Source organism: Wyeomyia smithii, chromosome 3 (genome assembly GCF_029784165.1).
Source record: "Wyeomyia smithii strain HCP4-BCI-WySm-NY-G18 chromosome 3, ASM2978416v1, whole genome shotgun sequence".
In the NCBI taxonomy this organism is placed as follows: domain Eukaryota; kingdom Metazoa; phylum Arthropoda; class Insecta; order Diptera; family Culicidae; genus Wyeomyia; species Wyeomyia smithii.
Window position 1 is genome coordinate 32,231,010 of NC_073696.1, and position 15,639 is coordinate 32,246,648.

A 15,639-nucleotide genomic window follows, 5' to 3' on the forward strand; every position below is an offset into this window, starting at 1 on the left:
CGGATTCCGGAATGTACGCGGTTTTTACGCGGATTCCGGAATTTAAGCGGATTTTGGAATTTACGCGGATTTTGGAATTTACGCGGTATTTTTTCTGCGCGGATTTGGGTTTCCCTTCACTCGGAATGCAGAATTAACGCTTGTTTTTTACGCGGATTCCAGAATTTACGCGGTTTTTTATACGGATTCCGGAATTTACGCGTTTTTTTACGCGGATTCCAGAATTCACGCGGCACGCGTAAAAAGCGACTTTAGTGAATTTTAAAATCCCGAAAATGTTCACTTACGTTTCATGTTTTGCAGTTTCTCATCATATTCTAGTCGCGCCACATTACTAAACGCACCCAGGGAAAAACTATGCTACCGATGCTGCCACCCCTTCGCACCGGGTATGCTGTCAGTTGCTTCGCGCATATGAATGTTTTGCTACCGGCGGCACTTTTTTCTCACTTTCGTTTTGCTCAATTCGTAAGCAAATCGATGAACGGTGAGCGTTTCCCGGTGAGCAAGGTGTGAGAAGTGCATAACATTTTTTGCGTGCTTCAATTTTTGTTTCATTAGTATTAATGACCCTCGCCTCGTACGGCAGCGAAAAACAGTGTGACTTTTTGACAAATTGAATCAATTGTGTGCTAAGTGTTGGTTGAAAATGTAATGATTGTTCTCAGTTCGGGATGGACTTCGCCACTATCGTTAGCAATATTTTCGGTGGAAGCTGTCCCGTATCATTCCTGTCACTCGGTTCCAACGAAGACTTGCTGCTTTCAAGGTAAGTTCAATGGTGTTACGAAAGAATTTTTTTTCGTTCAGTATTTTGTCCTTTGTTAGATGTTTGGAGGAAATTGAAAATTGGTTGGACAACAAGCTGCAGAGTCACAATTTTACTGAAGAAAACGAAGTGACAGATGGACGGCTCGGTCCTAAACGAGCTATCTTCGATGTGACTGAAGACAGTACAATATCGGTGTCGAAAGATAAATTAACCTTGCAATCACAGAATGCCTTTTCGACGGTTAAAGCTAATTGCTGCGTGTTTGCTGGCCGTTGGATGTATGAGGTATGTATTGAAAGGAGGTGGTGTACGTCTAGTCAGGGTGTGGTCACCTATTAATTATAATTTCTTTGTTAGGTTCAATTGCGCTCGAAAGGTGTCATGCAAATCGGGTGGTGTTCTGCCCACTGCAAGTTCACACAAGACACGGGAGTTGGTGACACACGGTACAGTTACGGATTGGATGGAAGTAAACAACGAATATGGCATGTTCACACGCAAAAGTATGGTCCCTTTTGGCGCTCGGGAGACATATTTGGAGTTTGCGTGGATATGGACGAAGGAAAGATTGAATATTATAGAAACGGAGCAGCCCTGGGAGAAGCATTCAAAGACATCGAAAGAGGACCCGGGTTAGCATTGTATCCAGCAGTTTCGCTAGCATTTAATGATAGTCTTACTGCCAACTTCGGTGGTTCTCCACTGAAGCATCCGGTCAAAGGGTACCGTTGTCTCCAGGAACCACCCAACATTTTTCTTTTTCAAGCAGATTGCCTCCTGCAGTATCTGGTTAACCTTGCAGGAACTATTTCGCGTCATACTCAAAACGATCCAGATGCATGTTGTTCCCGAACAGAATCGCTATCCTTTGAATCAATGTACATGCTAGTTGCTTCAATGTTGATTGGAAGAATCGCCCCACTGTTAGCAAATTCCTACGTAGTTGAAGACAAAGTATTCAAATACATGAAGGGAATGTGTGTCTTGCGCAGTAATTCCAAAAATAACCCTCCCACCCAACCGGGATCGCCGGAAAGCACCCTTGGAACATTCCTCACCCTGCTCTGGGCCTATTTAGAACCGGAGGAGATGAAACTTTTTCTCAAAAAGTTGCTCAATTTTCTAGCTAATACTTACAAGGAGACTCCTGTCGATTTAGAGTATGAAAAGCAACGAAAAATCATCGTCATTCTAACCTGCATATGTCAACACCCGCAAACGCGCAAATATCTGCTGGAGTATAAGTTATTTAAGAAAAATTGTTTGCCCTTGTTCTTGTACATCAAACCACCCGATGAGACCACTTTGGAGCAACTTTTGCCGGACGATACTATATGGACCGAAGGTCTGGGTGGCCCACGAGAGCTGTACTTGGCTGCATGTGATAGGCTCCGAGCACACACCAGTGTACTTTACACACTGCAGAAGAATTTGATTCTAATATTGCTCAACAACACCGACGGCATTGAGGGTTCTCCTTCCAGTAGGCAGATTTTTGTCACCAAGCTGCGTAAGTTCGTGATGGATAACAATGCTGAAATGAGAGTGAGTAGAATTCCCACAGTAGTCTGTGATTGATCACTGTACTGTGTAACATTTCTAGGGCCTCTTTTCATCATCTACTCAACCCGCAATTGGACTATCGTTCTTATGTACCCTCCTCGATGTGTCACGAACTCTGTGGAATGAAGAGTTGATGTCGAAAAACTCGGACAGTACTATTCCACCATTTATTGACTATCGTTACTTTTACGATGGAAGCTTCAGGTACACGAATATCGATCGTATTGGTGGAGTGCTATCCTATCTGAGGAGACATTTTCGCACCCAACTAGTGGATCGGTTGGGCGAGGATCACCCCAGTTTAACGGCTGTAGATCAGCAGTCGGATTTGCGTAACGAAATCGGTATGCTTCGATTGTTAAAATTCATAGCACTATTCCTTCATCAATTCTTTTTTTACAGCGGCTTTCAATGCCTTTCTTGACTCCGCTATCTTTCTAGTATCCGGTGGTCCAAATTCAACCTATTCAATCGTTTCGAGAGCTGCTACTAAGTAATTTTGCTGCATACTTTTAAGTTAGCAACTAATTACCTCTGTTTTAGTGTCACTTCGGAGTTTCAAGGCGACTCATCGCAGACTGTTAATCAACCGGGCACCAACGTCAGTGCGCCGCCTATCGGTTATGTAAATCTTGACAATCGGATGTCTATTTGTGATTTGCTGGATTGTGCTGTAATCTTCTATTACTCCGTTGCACACAAATATGTAGTGATGATAGCGGATTTGCGAGACAACATTAGTCACTTGTCGGATATATTACTGGAAACAAAGACCAATTGTGACGATGTAGTCCATAATCTGGATGAATTGAAACGATCCAGTGATTCGCAATTTAGCAAAACCCACGAAGAACTTATCCAAGAGCTGGACACGCGTTTTGGCCAAAGGAAGAATATTTTTGCAGTGAGTGTCGACTTGCATCAGAGTTCTATAAGATGTTAAGAATTACCTCTTTTCCAGAAACGCTCAATGGAACTTGCTCGTAAACAAGCTTGGTACCGTTCAGTTGCTCTTGGGGACCACCGTCGAAACCTACTCTGCTGGTTGATGGGGATAATTTTTGAAACATTGCACAGATTTAGTCAGGAAGATGTTTTATTTTCGTTTCTGCCGGAGACTTACGTCAACGTTATTCCGGTTTTGCTAGATACGATACTCGATTTCAGCTTCCATGACACTGCCCTACAACATGAGCTGTCAGCCGACAGCCAACTGATTAACTCTGCAGCTGAATTTCTCGCTCTACATTTTGCCGATGCAAGGGTGATACTGGCATCATGCAAGGATGCTCTTATCCAAGCACTTGGATCACTCACATGTCACCAGGCTGGAATTCGTGCGCTGGAATTGGCTTCCACTAAGAGCCAACAAGCGTTTATTAGAGCATTACTTCGCCCGTATGAAAATCGAGCTTGGGGTCAAAGTAATTGGCTACTGCTGAGGTTCTGGTTGGGAGATGGATTTGCATATCGTGAATCGAGACCACCGTGCGTGTGGCAGGCTGGTAATGAGCATAGACGTTCACTAGGTCTGTACCGAAGTAGAGCAAAAAACGGAACACACACTGGACTGCTTCATCTGATTGCCCCCGCCTGTCCGTCCAGGCATTTTCAGCAAATGATCAGTGAGATGCTCAGCAAAGATGAACCATACTGTACTACGTTCCTAAACTCGGTCCTCTCGCAGTTAAACTGGGCGTTTTCGGAATTTATACACATTTTACAAGATGTAAGTTTGTCTTGGAAATTAAGAAAGACAGAGTCAGTTGACGATTTCATTATTATGATTTTAGATTCAAAACGTTGCCCAACGGGACGAGCAGCATGCAATCGAAACTAAGCAGCTCAAGATATGCTCCATGTGTTTCGAGTTAACCGTTTCACTGATGCGGGCACTAGAAATGATTGTTACTATCACCCCAGGAGTGCTGCAGGATGCTTCACGAGCTAACAGTGAGATTATTTTGGCGCGAATTTGTCAGGTAAAAACTAGCTTTTATCAAATCGTAACAAATGACGAACATTCTTTGCTATTTTAGCTTGCAATTCAGGTACTATCCCGTGTTACCGTTCCACCCGGGTGCTTCCAACATGTGATGGACCTTTGCCTACCGGATTTGAGTAACGTGACTCATTTTGCTATTATCAGTTCCGCCATAGGAATTCTGCTGGCGCTTATGAAGAACGAATTGGGTAATGAAGATGGAAGTTGTAGCAGTTCCAGCATTGCAGACATCAGCTTTACCAAGATTCCTCGTGTCAGTAAGCATCTGCTAACTGATACCAGTTTTCACATCACCAGTTTGGAGTTTGCTTTAGGAGACGTGAAAACACCCATAAACGTTACAAGTCACGATACCACACCTCGGGGAAATTTTGATCCCAAAATGAGAGCCCACATTGACCCACTGACGAACGAGGTGCGAGTACCGTCACCTTTTCGGGCAATTATCGGTGTTAAAGAAATCGTGCCCGATCCTCCGATCATTAAATTTAACATGGCAGATTGTAATGAAATATTTATTGTTTTTTTTTTGTAATTAATTGACGTTTTTTTCTTTCAGATCCAAATCATGTGTCGCAGGAGGAGTTGAACCAAGTCCGTCGTCTCATTGAGGTTCTTCAACTTAGGCAGACATTGCTCTCTGAAATCACCGTTCTATCTGAAGAATCACTATGTCCTATATGTTATGCTAAGCAAAATTCAGCTATATTCGAGCCTTGTCAGCATCAATCATGCGAGTAAGTTGTTTTATTACGTACCACAAACCCTTTGATTCTAAGCAAAACATTTTTCAGAAATTGTATTATCCAACATTTGATGAACAACAAGCTATGTTTCTATTGTAAAATACCAATCGCAAAGGTAAGCCGCACGGATGGAATGATTATTTACAAAAACAATGTTCCAGTCAATGATTTTTCACTGCCACAAACTACAAACAATAGCTCATCACAAACTGCCTCCGTTGATGAAGGTGACGGTCCGAGCGGAGCATTCCGATCGGAGAATATCTAGTCAAATTTGTATTATTCTAACGAAAAGAGTATTTAGTTTTTTAATGCACCAGCAAAACATTCTAGTCAAAGAAAAATGCATGAGGCCTTGCTCACACAAATTAGATGTTGTACTCATCGCTTTACATTGCTCATATTATCTTTGGGATAGAAAAATATTTGTTTTCAAAATATTTACGAACGATTCTAGTTCGACACACCTCTAAAATTATTTTTCTAACCAGAATGGCCTCTAAGACTCAAATCGTAAAAGACATTTTCAAAGATAATAAATTTTGCTTACCGCTTTTTGTCTGAAAGAATTTATTCGTTCTGATGAAACTCACATCCGAAAAATCTTCCCCAGCCAAATTACAAAAGCTCCATGTTGTCAAACTTTTCCTGGTTGTAGAAACCAGCACGCACCTGTCTCCCACCGAAGAAACGACCGTTAAGGTCAACCACCGCCTTGATAGCACTCTCCATTCTCTTGAACTCAACAAATATGCGCACCGCTTCCTCAGGGACGACGTTCGGTACTTCGTGGATAACGACTGTCACGACATCGCCGTACTTGGTGTTACATTCGTCTTTAACCTCCGGCTCCAATTCGTCATCGACATCTCCGGGACCGACCATATTCTGTAAGTAAATGTATCTCTTTACAAAACTGCCAAGCCATTATATAAAATACGTACTCTAAGTAGAACCACCTTACTAGGTGATTTCATGATTTCCGTAATCGAAGGCTCACTGGAAGGATTGGCAGGCGTCTCCTGAGCACTAACCGGAAGTGGAGGAGTGACAGCTGTCTCGGGTGGAAACATTGGAATATCCTTCTCGTGAACTATACGTCCTCCTCGTTTCGAGGTCTTTTCTACCTGCAGGGCCATCGACATGCCCTGTTCCTGTTTGCCCAAACCTTGGCCGTCTTTAAAGCCGTATTTGGCCATAATCTTTGCAGCTACTGAACTTCCACCGTAAGCGGTGAGATTTGCCATTCTGCAAATAAAAAACTAATTGTACAAGGCTGTCTCAGTTTTCCTCACAGAATAACTTACTTAGACCCATCCGGAATCTGAGCGATCGATTCCTGCAGCGACGCTGGTGGAGCAATTGCGGCTCCACTGGGTCGCTGTTGACCCGGCTGAAACTCTTCCTCGTCATCGGATACCGGTCGACCAGCGAAGCCACTTTTCTTAGAACTGGGTCCACCGTCACCACCATGTCCGCCACCGGAATTCATCTTGTTTAGATTCAGCCCTCGTTTGTATTCGCGCCGGTTTCTACCGTAGTTATTTTGTGGTGCTTTGACAACTGGCTCTTTAGGTTTTCTTTCTTTCGCCAATTTTTCGTACTCATTTGGCCATAATGGGTCATACTCATCGATCACATCCCAGCTGTAGGCATCGGAAGAGCCAGCACTGCTTGTACTTGGAACAACTGTTTTGGTAGTTATCGTCACAGGTTTGTTTTTACTCTCCAACGACGGTGAAAAGTTGGAGGATGGATTTCCAAATAAATCAACGTTGTCCTTTTTGGCTTTCAGGTTTACTACCGGTGTGAGAACCTAGTTGATTGGATGAAATAAGTGTTAATTGAAGCAATAATAAAATTGGGGAAACTTATAGCATATTTACAGGTTTCCGTATTGTGTTTTTGATGGGAATGATTGGTTGGGTTGCTTTCTTTACTTGCAGCTGCGACTGGAGCAGTTTAATACCTGACGACCAGCCAGCTACTTTGTCCGGACCTTGTTTCGTGTCTAAATCGTCGTACAGGGCCATTTTTCGCACAAAGTTTTCTGGGATGAACACAATCAGAAAAATTTAGATTTTTTGTTGATCAGCCGACTTGTCAAATAACATTCCCTTTTGTTGTACAGTAATGATCGACGAATCCGTACAAGTCTTCTGACAGCAAATGCTGTGAGTCAAAAGCAGTGTTACTAGTATATAGTTTATTACTACGGTTATTCTTGTTGCAGTTGAAAATTGAAATAATGATTTATTAAATAATTAATAACCACAAATCATGCCCTACAACTAGCTTAGGATATAGTAACGACTGTATGGGTTATCGCTGAATCATATGAATCATCATGCGTTTATGGTTATGGTGGCACTTCTTGGTTTTTGGCTGGAAACGTAAACTCGGTTTTAGCTGGAATCGAAACATTTAATACAGAGGGGATTCACTGCTGTCAAAATTAATATATGTATGCGTTATCGCAGATCAACTCTTGTCTCTATAAACAATAATGGGAAAAAAATCACTACGCGATTTCTCGAGTTTTGATAAAAAAAACGTTCCAGTTCTATAATATTTCACATCGATCAATTCAAATCCAAAAAGAACAAAAATTAAAACAAACAGACGCCATGTTGCCAAATATATTGGTTACACAATGTTTGACGGATAGACAATATCAAGAAAATCGCACGCTTAGCCTTGGGGCCAGCGTTGCCAGGTCATTTTTTAAAAATCTGGAAAAGGCAAAATAAAAATCTGGAAAAAATCTGGTGGTCATTTCGTGGGGTGAAAGGTTAATTTTTCGGATAATAGTCTTGACGTACGCAAAATTTGAGGTGACAAAATTGCAAAATTTGGCGCCAAAATTGAAGCGATGACCTTTTTGCGGAACAGAGAAAATAAAATCTGGATAAAATCTGGATCATCCATGAAAAATCTGGATAATTGGACATCAAAGCTGTCTACCTGGATACATGTTCAAAAATCTGGATAATAAATCTGGATACCTGGCAACGCTGCTTGGGGCTAATAGCGGTCTCGACCAACTAGAGATTAGTTGAGAGAACTCGTTATCGATATTGTTTTCGGCACATTTTGCATGTTGTAGGATAAGTACAACGATACACCGTGCCCCAGTGCTGAGTCGAGAAAATTTCCAGCTCGAAAAGATCCTCGACTCGATCGGGAATCGAACCCGATATCACAACCGTGTGGGAGAGCTAGCCGACCGACATCGCTAACCACAGAGCCACGGGGACCACATGTTTGACGGATAGATCCCCCCTGATTTATTATGACACTCAAGATATATTCTATTTCATTGCTCCTTAAACTTTCTGTCTTTTATTCATAGACGTCAAAAAGAATCGCCCACCCAAAGTAATTACATGACACTCGCTTTGAGCTGACCATCTCCCTGACACCGTATTCCCATTACCTATAGTTTGACAGTACCCCCATTATGACGAACCCCTCGATGCCGAGCCCCAAACAACAATGGCCGCAAAGGGAAGACATCTGACGTGCTCTTCACTCCCGTTCAGTGTTGCCTAATCTATCGATGTCGTTGTTCATAGCAGTGTGAAGCACAGCAGTGTAACATGCCATTTCATTCCCGCGTATACAAAAATACAGGCTACGAACGTGTGAGGGAGGTGGAGCTGACAAAAAAAAATAAAAAAAAAGAAGCGATGTCCTCTGTCCTTTAAGGGATGCTTAGAGTATGGTGATGTGTTCAGGTATTTTGGTTATTGATTAAGGTATATTTGAAGATGTTGGCTGCGTTTTTATCGAAACTATATATTTTAAACTGGTGGTAAGTTTTTCTCAGCATCTACTGAACCAATTTGGCAGAAATTCTGTGTCAGCGTGTAAAAACAGATTATATGACTTGTTAATAGCCATAGGTTTGGTGACCGAATGCCACCGCCTCTAAAACCTCAAGCACGATTTGTTGGTAGAGAAGAAGCATTCATCTTCGGCGGTCCAGGCAGTTTTGCAGTTCAAGATGCAATCATAAACCATTCAAAATCGGCGGCAGCAGACATTAAAGATAGGGATACCATCCGTCCTGATTTAGCAGCACATGTCCTGATTTTGAAGTTCTATTGATTTTCTTAAGATATTTAATTATGTTGTGTGGTAATGAGCAGAATTTTTGAAAATTGCTCAATAAATGTTTTCGATTCTAGGTCGCAACGCTCACTGCGATCGAATTTTTTTTCACTTGTTGAATCTCAGTAGAGTAATAAGAAAGATCTTCCACGCGTTGACGGTTACCATTAAGCATCTGGCATTTGTTAAGTTTAAATGGAACAGTTTACGTGTGTTGAATTTTTAAAATATCTACTAATGCGTAACAATTTAAAGTGGTTTGATGAAAGTGACTCGTCAGAGATACACTCAGCTTTTTACTATGCGTTTTTCTACACGGATTTTCGAAATAACGGGTTTGTCACGCGTATTTTTGAATCGAAGGATTTTTTAATTAACGCGTTTTTCCACGAGGTACATATCAACGCGTAAAAAACAAAATAAAAAATTATTGTACAGTAAATAAAAGTGTGTTATATTGTATTTTAATGGGTAAATCACATATTACGTGTTATATTTGCTCATACATCGAAGAATAGAATGGCTAAATAAAATTTGTGCCGAGAAAAGGTGTCCTGATTTCTAACTTCGACCAGATGGTATCCCTAAGTAAAGATCCTTTATCTCTATGCTGCCAGTGTGGAGCCACAAAACTACCCATGCTGCATAAATCATAGTAACCTTTGACAGCAGAATGAAATTGACAACTCTATCAAGTTCTTCAAAATTTTAGAAGTAAAAAAATAGTATTTTGGAAAATAGGAATAAATACTTGTGTTTAGTGATTGTTACATCAAGGCAACCAGTGAAAAGTTGTCCTTGACATCAGAGTGAAAATTTGATTATTCTTTGTCCAATATCGAATGTAAATAAATGTTCTTTAGTAAAAACTCTTAAGTTTATTTAAACCTTTGGACATATCTTTCTGGCGACGAGGATCTCAAGAACCCACGAGCATGGCAGTAGATAGAGTGTATCAGCAGCCGCAATCGGAAATTCAAGATTCACGATGGCCACGATGCTGTAAAAAGTAAATGGCGGCCCAGCAGCAGCAGCCTCAGTATCAAACCCAGGAGCAAATTTTGGAGTCCCTCTCATCGAACATCACCGAGTTTGTCTTGGACGAAGAAAACGTAGTTACGTTCGGACGCTGGTTTCACCGCTACCAAGATCTCTTCGAGAACGTTGCAGGCCAGCTGAATGATGCGGCGAAGGTACGTCTACTTCTCCGAAAGCTGGACACCCATTCGCACAGCCGCTATCTCAACTACATCCTGCCAAAGCTTCCCAAGGACGTTTTGAAGACACAGTCAAGATTCTCAATCCAGCTTTCCACGAGCGGTAATGGCGGACAGTGCACGCAGCCCATTTTGACGTTTTCTGTAGGTCGAGTAGTTTTCAATCGCAGTAACGGAGTGAAAAACATAAAATTTTTGCAACGTAGCATAGCAACTTTAATAAACAGTTTTGTTTATTATGATCTGCGCATGCGTACGACGAAATCTAAATAACAGAACGCCCATTGTTTGTTGAAGTTGCTACGCTACGTTGCGATGTTGTTATATTTTCTACTCCGTTACTGCGATTGAAAATTCCCTGACTTACAGAAAACGGCAAAAAGGGCTGCGTGCACTGTCCGCCATTACCGCTCGTGGAAAGCTGGATAAAATCTTCGGGCATCAAACGTCAACGTTTCGGAAGCGGTTCATGTGTTTGCAGTTAGTGAAATGCGATTCTGAAGATATTATCAGCACGGCGGCAACGTCAATCGAGCCTGTGAAGATTTTCAGTTCCAGAACCTAACACCGGACCATTTCAAGTGCCTCATTTTCTTCAGCGGATTGAAAGCCACAAAATATCCGGATGTCCGGGCAAGACTACTTTCCATGCTAGACAATGAAAAACCTGAATCAACAACTACTCTCCAATTGTCAATATTGATGAGTATCAATGCCTCGAGCATCGATCATCGAGCAACAAAGCAGCGGATCGAAATCTTCAGTTCACGCCGTCAGGGACAGAAAGAGTGCACTATATTAGCGAAATTCTTCGAAGCAAGAAGGTAAGAAACCGAGCACACCATGTTGGCAATGCGGTCAACTGCATTTTGTGAAGGATTGCATTTTCAACAACCACCTTTGAAAGGACTGTAACCGCATTGGCCACAAAGGAGGATACTGTTCCTGTTCGAAGAAAAAGAGTCAAACGATCCAGATGTCCTGAAGGCTCCTGTTTCTAAAGATCCATCAGCTGAACATGAAGAAGTTCAAGAAGTTCCTCCGCCAGCATTAGAAGCTCCACCACAACTCATGGCTGAAGAAAACCCCTCGATACTACTGAACAGTTACTAGACAATGAAGAAAATGTTCCTGAGCAGATAGACGATGAAGAGCCAGAAACCCCTGATCGACCTAGAAGGCTCATTTCGCTGCCTTCTAGATTCCAAGGGTGCTGTTTTAAGGGGGGAGATGTTACATCACAGAGAACAGACTAACAAACAAACGATAAAAAGTGTGTACAAAAGTTTATGTGTGCAAAAATATACCCTCCGAGTTAAACCCCTCGCCATGTTGAATGATAATGTAGAGTGTGATGTCGCTACTGTAGCCGTGAAGCGAACGGCATAGCAAATATATTTCAACGTCAGTATCAAAGGGAATGAGAGGTACATACATTGATGAAAGACAGGCTGTTTAGCGACGGTAGCGGCATCACACTTTACTTTACTATTTAGCATTACGAGGGGATTAATTCGGAAGATATTTCGTGGCACACATGCACAATTTACACATTTTTTGAAACTGTTTTTTTGTCGCTTGTTAGTTTGTTCTCCGGGTTACATCAAGGCAACAAGTGAAAAGTTGTTCTCGTCATCAGAGTGAAAAATTTGATTATTCTTTGTCTAACCTCGAATAGAAATAGATATTCTTTAGTAAAAACTCTTAAGTTCATATAAATCTTTGGACATATCAGTGCAATTTTAATTGCTTTCTCAGTCGCAGCGCAGGGAAGAAAGAACGGGCTTCAGTTAGCAGGTCTCTAAGATCCAGCTCTTCTAAGTTCTTACGGTCTGCTCTCATGCTGCTGCAATGTTAATACCAAACCTACACCTCTCCAACAAAATTGTCAACTTCATAAAAAACACGAAACTTTCGGTTTTGAGCTTGAAGTCTTTCAACGACATGCGTAGTACGTTAGCGGGATGCAGCAAGTACAGCGCGTAGACAGGTGCACCATCTTCACCGAACCGAATTTTCATTCCAGTGAGGCTACAAGAGAATCAAGGTAAGGAATTGTCACAGCTCGGTTCCAATACTCCAAGCTAGTTGATGCAGGCGGATTTGCTCGGTACATTTGCCGCTGCAATTTCCTTGGTGGAACTGAGAAACCTGTGCGATTCCACATAACGTAGGGCAAGTATTTCAATCAATTATTTTCAATCTGGCTGATACTTTACACAGATGTTTCTATGGGCTCCAGATGTCGTTTTGTGCTATTAGAGTTATTGAAAACAAAATTCTGCACCAATGTCAACCACTAGGGGGGAGGGGGGGGGGGGGTGCAACGGAGGACGAAACCTGTCTCACCCTGCATGGCAACGACTGGCAGGGCACTTCGTATTTTACTTCCCCCACGAGGAAGTGGGCACCGAGGTGAAGTTCATTTCACGCACCATATTCCCCAAGAAGGTGCTGCTGTTGCTGGCAATCAGTTAGAAGGGGATGTCAAAGTCGCTCTTCTTCCGCTCCGGATTGGCCGTGAACGGGGAAATTTATAGTACGAAGTGCCTGCTGGAAGTTGCGTCGTTTATCAAGAAATACCACAAGGCCGAAGACGCGGCGTTTTGGCTGGATCTGGCCGACGCCATTACTCGAAGCGATCGTTGGAGGAGATGAAGCGGCTAAATATCGATGTGGTACCCAAGTTGCCGAACCCGCCCAACGTCCCCACGTTGCATCCCATCGAAGATTTTTGGGCAAACCTGAAGCGTAAGATCTACTTCCACAATTTTGCCGCGTAAACTGAGGAGGAATTGATGAATAAAACGAAGAAAGAGCTCATAAACATGCCAACACGCAGGTTTTCGTCTGCCATGGCTAATGTTTCAGTTTTTTTTGTTAGGGAATTAAAATTACGTTGTCAATTGATGTGAACTTTCGTAATAACGTTTCAATCAACTGCCGGAAGGTAGCTCGCAAGGGCGTAGAATTTTTTTGCAAATAAGCTAACATAATTACCTTCCATGGGAAATTTATCAAATTCGATTATCTGTCTTAGTTATTTCTAACCACCATCCGAACATTTTTTTCACCGTTTTCACACGTTAGTTGATGCAAATGGAATTCGGCCCCGATGTCAATTTATTTTAACGTAACTACACTGCGATCATTTATGGGTGCCGTTACCTTCGATTGTCGTAGAAGGTTGTTCGAGAGATGTATCTAAAGCAAGGAAGTTTAACGTGTATAATGCTTCTCACGCATTATAATCAGGAGCAAAAGATCATTGTTGCTGGCGATGCACCCAAAATAGGCATTGGAGCAATCATTAACCCTCTAGTGCCCATTACCGCCATTTGGCGGGCTTCAGTCAAACCTCTAAAAAGCTTTAATAAATACGTAGAAAGTGTTTAAAATGATCCATAGTGATTTTAGTGAAACCCGTCCAGAAATTAACTTGGGCACTAGAGGGTTAAGCATCGTTTTCCTAACGGCACAATGAATCAAACTATCCTCCCCGAACTGTAAAAAGTGAGGTTCGTAAGTTTTGTTATTGTTTTTGAAGTCTCAAAACCAAAACAAAACCGAACACGAAATCTCTTCTAAAGTGATGTTTTATTATTGTGTGAAGGATTGTCACTCACGATACTTGAGCGTTTGTTTTTCACGCTTTTCCGATCCGGACCGTTCGAACATACCAGTGGCTGTCAAAAGTTGTAAAGAAACTGAAATCAGCTGATCGGATTTGACATTTAATGGAGGTTGTCAAACTACTAGTTCAATGGAACTGCCATCACCGCTCGTGAAAACTTGGATACTGGACTAACATGCGTCTGAGGAATATCCAAATACTCCAAATACTCTTACGAAAAATTGTCACCGTGTCTTTTTCTATTTCTGTCTTCTTGCATTACTATTTTGGTTCGCTTTTTCGCATTAACTAATACTTTGAATTTGTGTCGTTTTTGTGGCAATTGTCATAAAATGTGGTAAGATATAAACCACGCAGGGATACATCTTGAAATAAACTTTTAACCAAACCTTTATTTTTGACGCCAGAAAAGGGGCTTTGGGCCGAAGACCTCTGGGGATACTGTAATATACGGCTTTTTGGATAAAATCCCCATTATGCATTAGACATTGGAAATAATAGACCTTTAATATTTAGTTAGAATAAATTATTATATTCCATTATATAAAAAATTAAAACACAGGTGTTTAGTTCTGAATAAAATTTATTTCCTTTTTCAAATTTATTACAATCTACTCTTTTGACTTATAGTAGTATTACACAATGTGTTCTGTGTTACGTTACGTGTCATTGTTGATTATTTGTTTTTCTTTTTCTGTAAAACGGAGTATCAAAGATTTTCACTGCAACGGAGGTATATATTATGTTATATGTTATAACTAAAATTATGATAGGGCAGTTTGAAATTATACTTCTACTTCTTTTATTAAACACTTTACAATGTTTATGACTAGTTCTATGGTAGTTTATGAAAACATTCGTTGTTGTATTTGAAAGTTCAAAAATCTCATACAAAATAATTATTTTATCATACTTATTAGTTCTCATTAACATAAACACGCAAGCATTTGTGCACGCTACGGCAAGCAAGCAACTCAATTAAACTGTAAATCATCAATGATACCCCGGTTCACAACTTTGGAGCATTCTATATCCTCCATTATAGGGAATTTCGAATGCGAAAAAGAATGCATTGGAGCCTAATTAAACTTCATGGAAATGTCGAAAAATAAATAATTACCTTGCCAACAGACACAAAACAATAAATAATTAAAAAATTACATACACATCGCGACAAAAGCTCGTTGCGACGCGATGAGTGATGAATCCTGTACCCTTACGACACATTATTCACAATTTTCTTCTGATTTTCCTTGTGCTTCTCTGCCTTCAGTCGCAGGTCGACGATGCTGGAGTTTTTATCGTGCGCAACGGTAAACCCGGGCAGGGACGCAGTGGCCGCGGCCGCAGCTGCTACTGCTGCCAGCCCACTCGTCGCGGGTCGATACTGGGAGAGCGAGAACAGACCCGCTGGTACCGTTCCGGAGGACAGCGCAGCCGCGTACTAGAACAATGGGAAAATTGTTAGTTGCAATGAAGTTAAAGCAAACAATTTTAACTTTTCTTGGATTATTTTTGTAAGAAGTTTTCAATTGTTTTCAGGTAAATATTTTTGATTATTTTACTTCCAGCTGCGCTGTGAAACGCAG

General features: G+C 41.4%; 3 protein-coding genes across 6 annotated transcripts in view; 1 reads left to right on the top strand and 2 right to left on the bottom strand.

The window, feature by feature from the left end:
• The first annotated feature begins 546 nt into the window (after positions 1-546).
• LOC129731037 (E3 ubiquitin-protein ligase RNF123) lies at positions 547-5,655 on the top strand. Its single transcript, XM_055690753.1, has 11 exons — positions 547-769; positions 829-1,057; positions 1,130-2,317; positions 2,376-2,679; positions 2,738-2,828; positions 2,879-3,239; positions 3,297-4,064; positions 4,129-4,317; positions 4,375-4,843; positions 4,900-5,077; positions 5,135-5,655. Exons 1-11 carry the CDS (start codon positions 675-677, stop codon positions 5,352-5,354), a joined length of 4,092 nt encoding a protein of 1,363 aa, XP_055546728.1. The 5' UTR covers positions 547-674; the 3' UTR covers positions 5,355-5,655.
• On the bottom strand, positions 4,823-7,214 carry LOC129731039 (splicing factor 45). 2 transcript variants are annotated; one of them, XR_008728959.1, is made up of 5 exons: positions 6,973-7,214; positions 6,394-6,902; positions 6,031-6,334; positions 5,637-5,974; positions 4,823-5,350 (listed from the first exon to the last, which is right to left on the bottom strand). XR_008728959.1 is itself a non-coding variant. In XM_055690754.1 (4 exons), the coding sequence occupies exons 1-4, from the start codon at positions 7,117-7,119 to the stop codon at positions 5,705-5,707; spliced, it is 1,230 nt and encodes a 409-aa protein (XP_055546729.1). In that variant the 5' UTR covers positions 7,120-7,214; the 3' UTR covers positions 4,823-5,704. The 2 variants fall into 2 exon arrangements, 1 of the variants encoding a protein (XP_055546729.1); XM_055690754.1 differs by having other exon boundaries at positions 4,823-5,974.
• Positions 7,215-14,645: 7,431 nt separating this feature from the next.
• LOC129732106 (short stature homeobox protein-like) overlaps positions 14,646-15,639 on the bottom strand; it is a 49,803-nt gene continuing 48,809 nt past the window's right edge. For all 3 annotated transcript variants that reach the window (XM_055692622.1, XM_055692621.1, XM_055692623.1), the window contains exon 7: positions 14,646-15,494. In XM_055692622.1, coding sequence (XP_055548597.1) covers positions 15,267-15,494 — 228 coding nt within the window. In that variant the 3' untranslated portion in view covers positions 14,646-15,266. The remainder of the gene's footprint in view (positions 15,495-15,639) is intronic.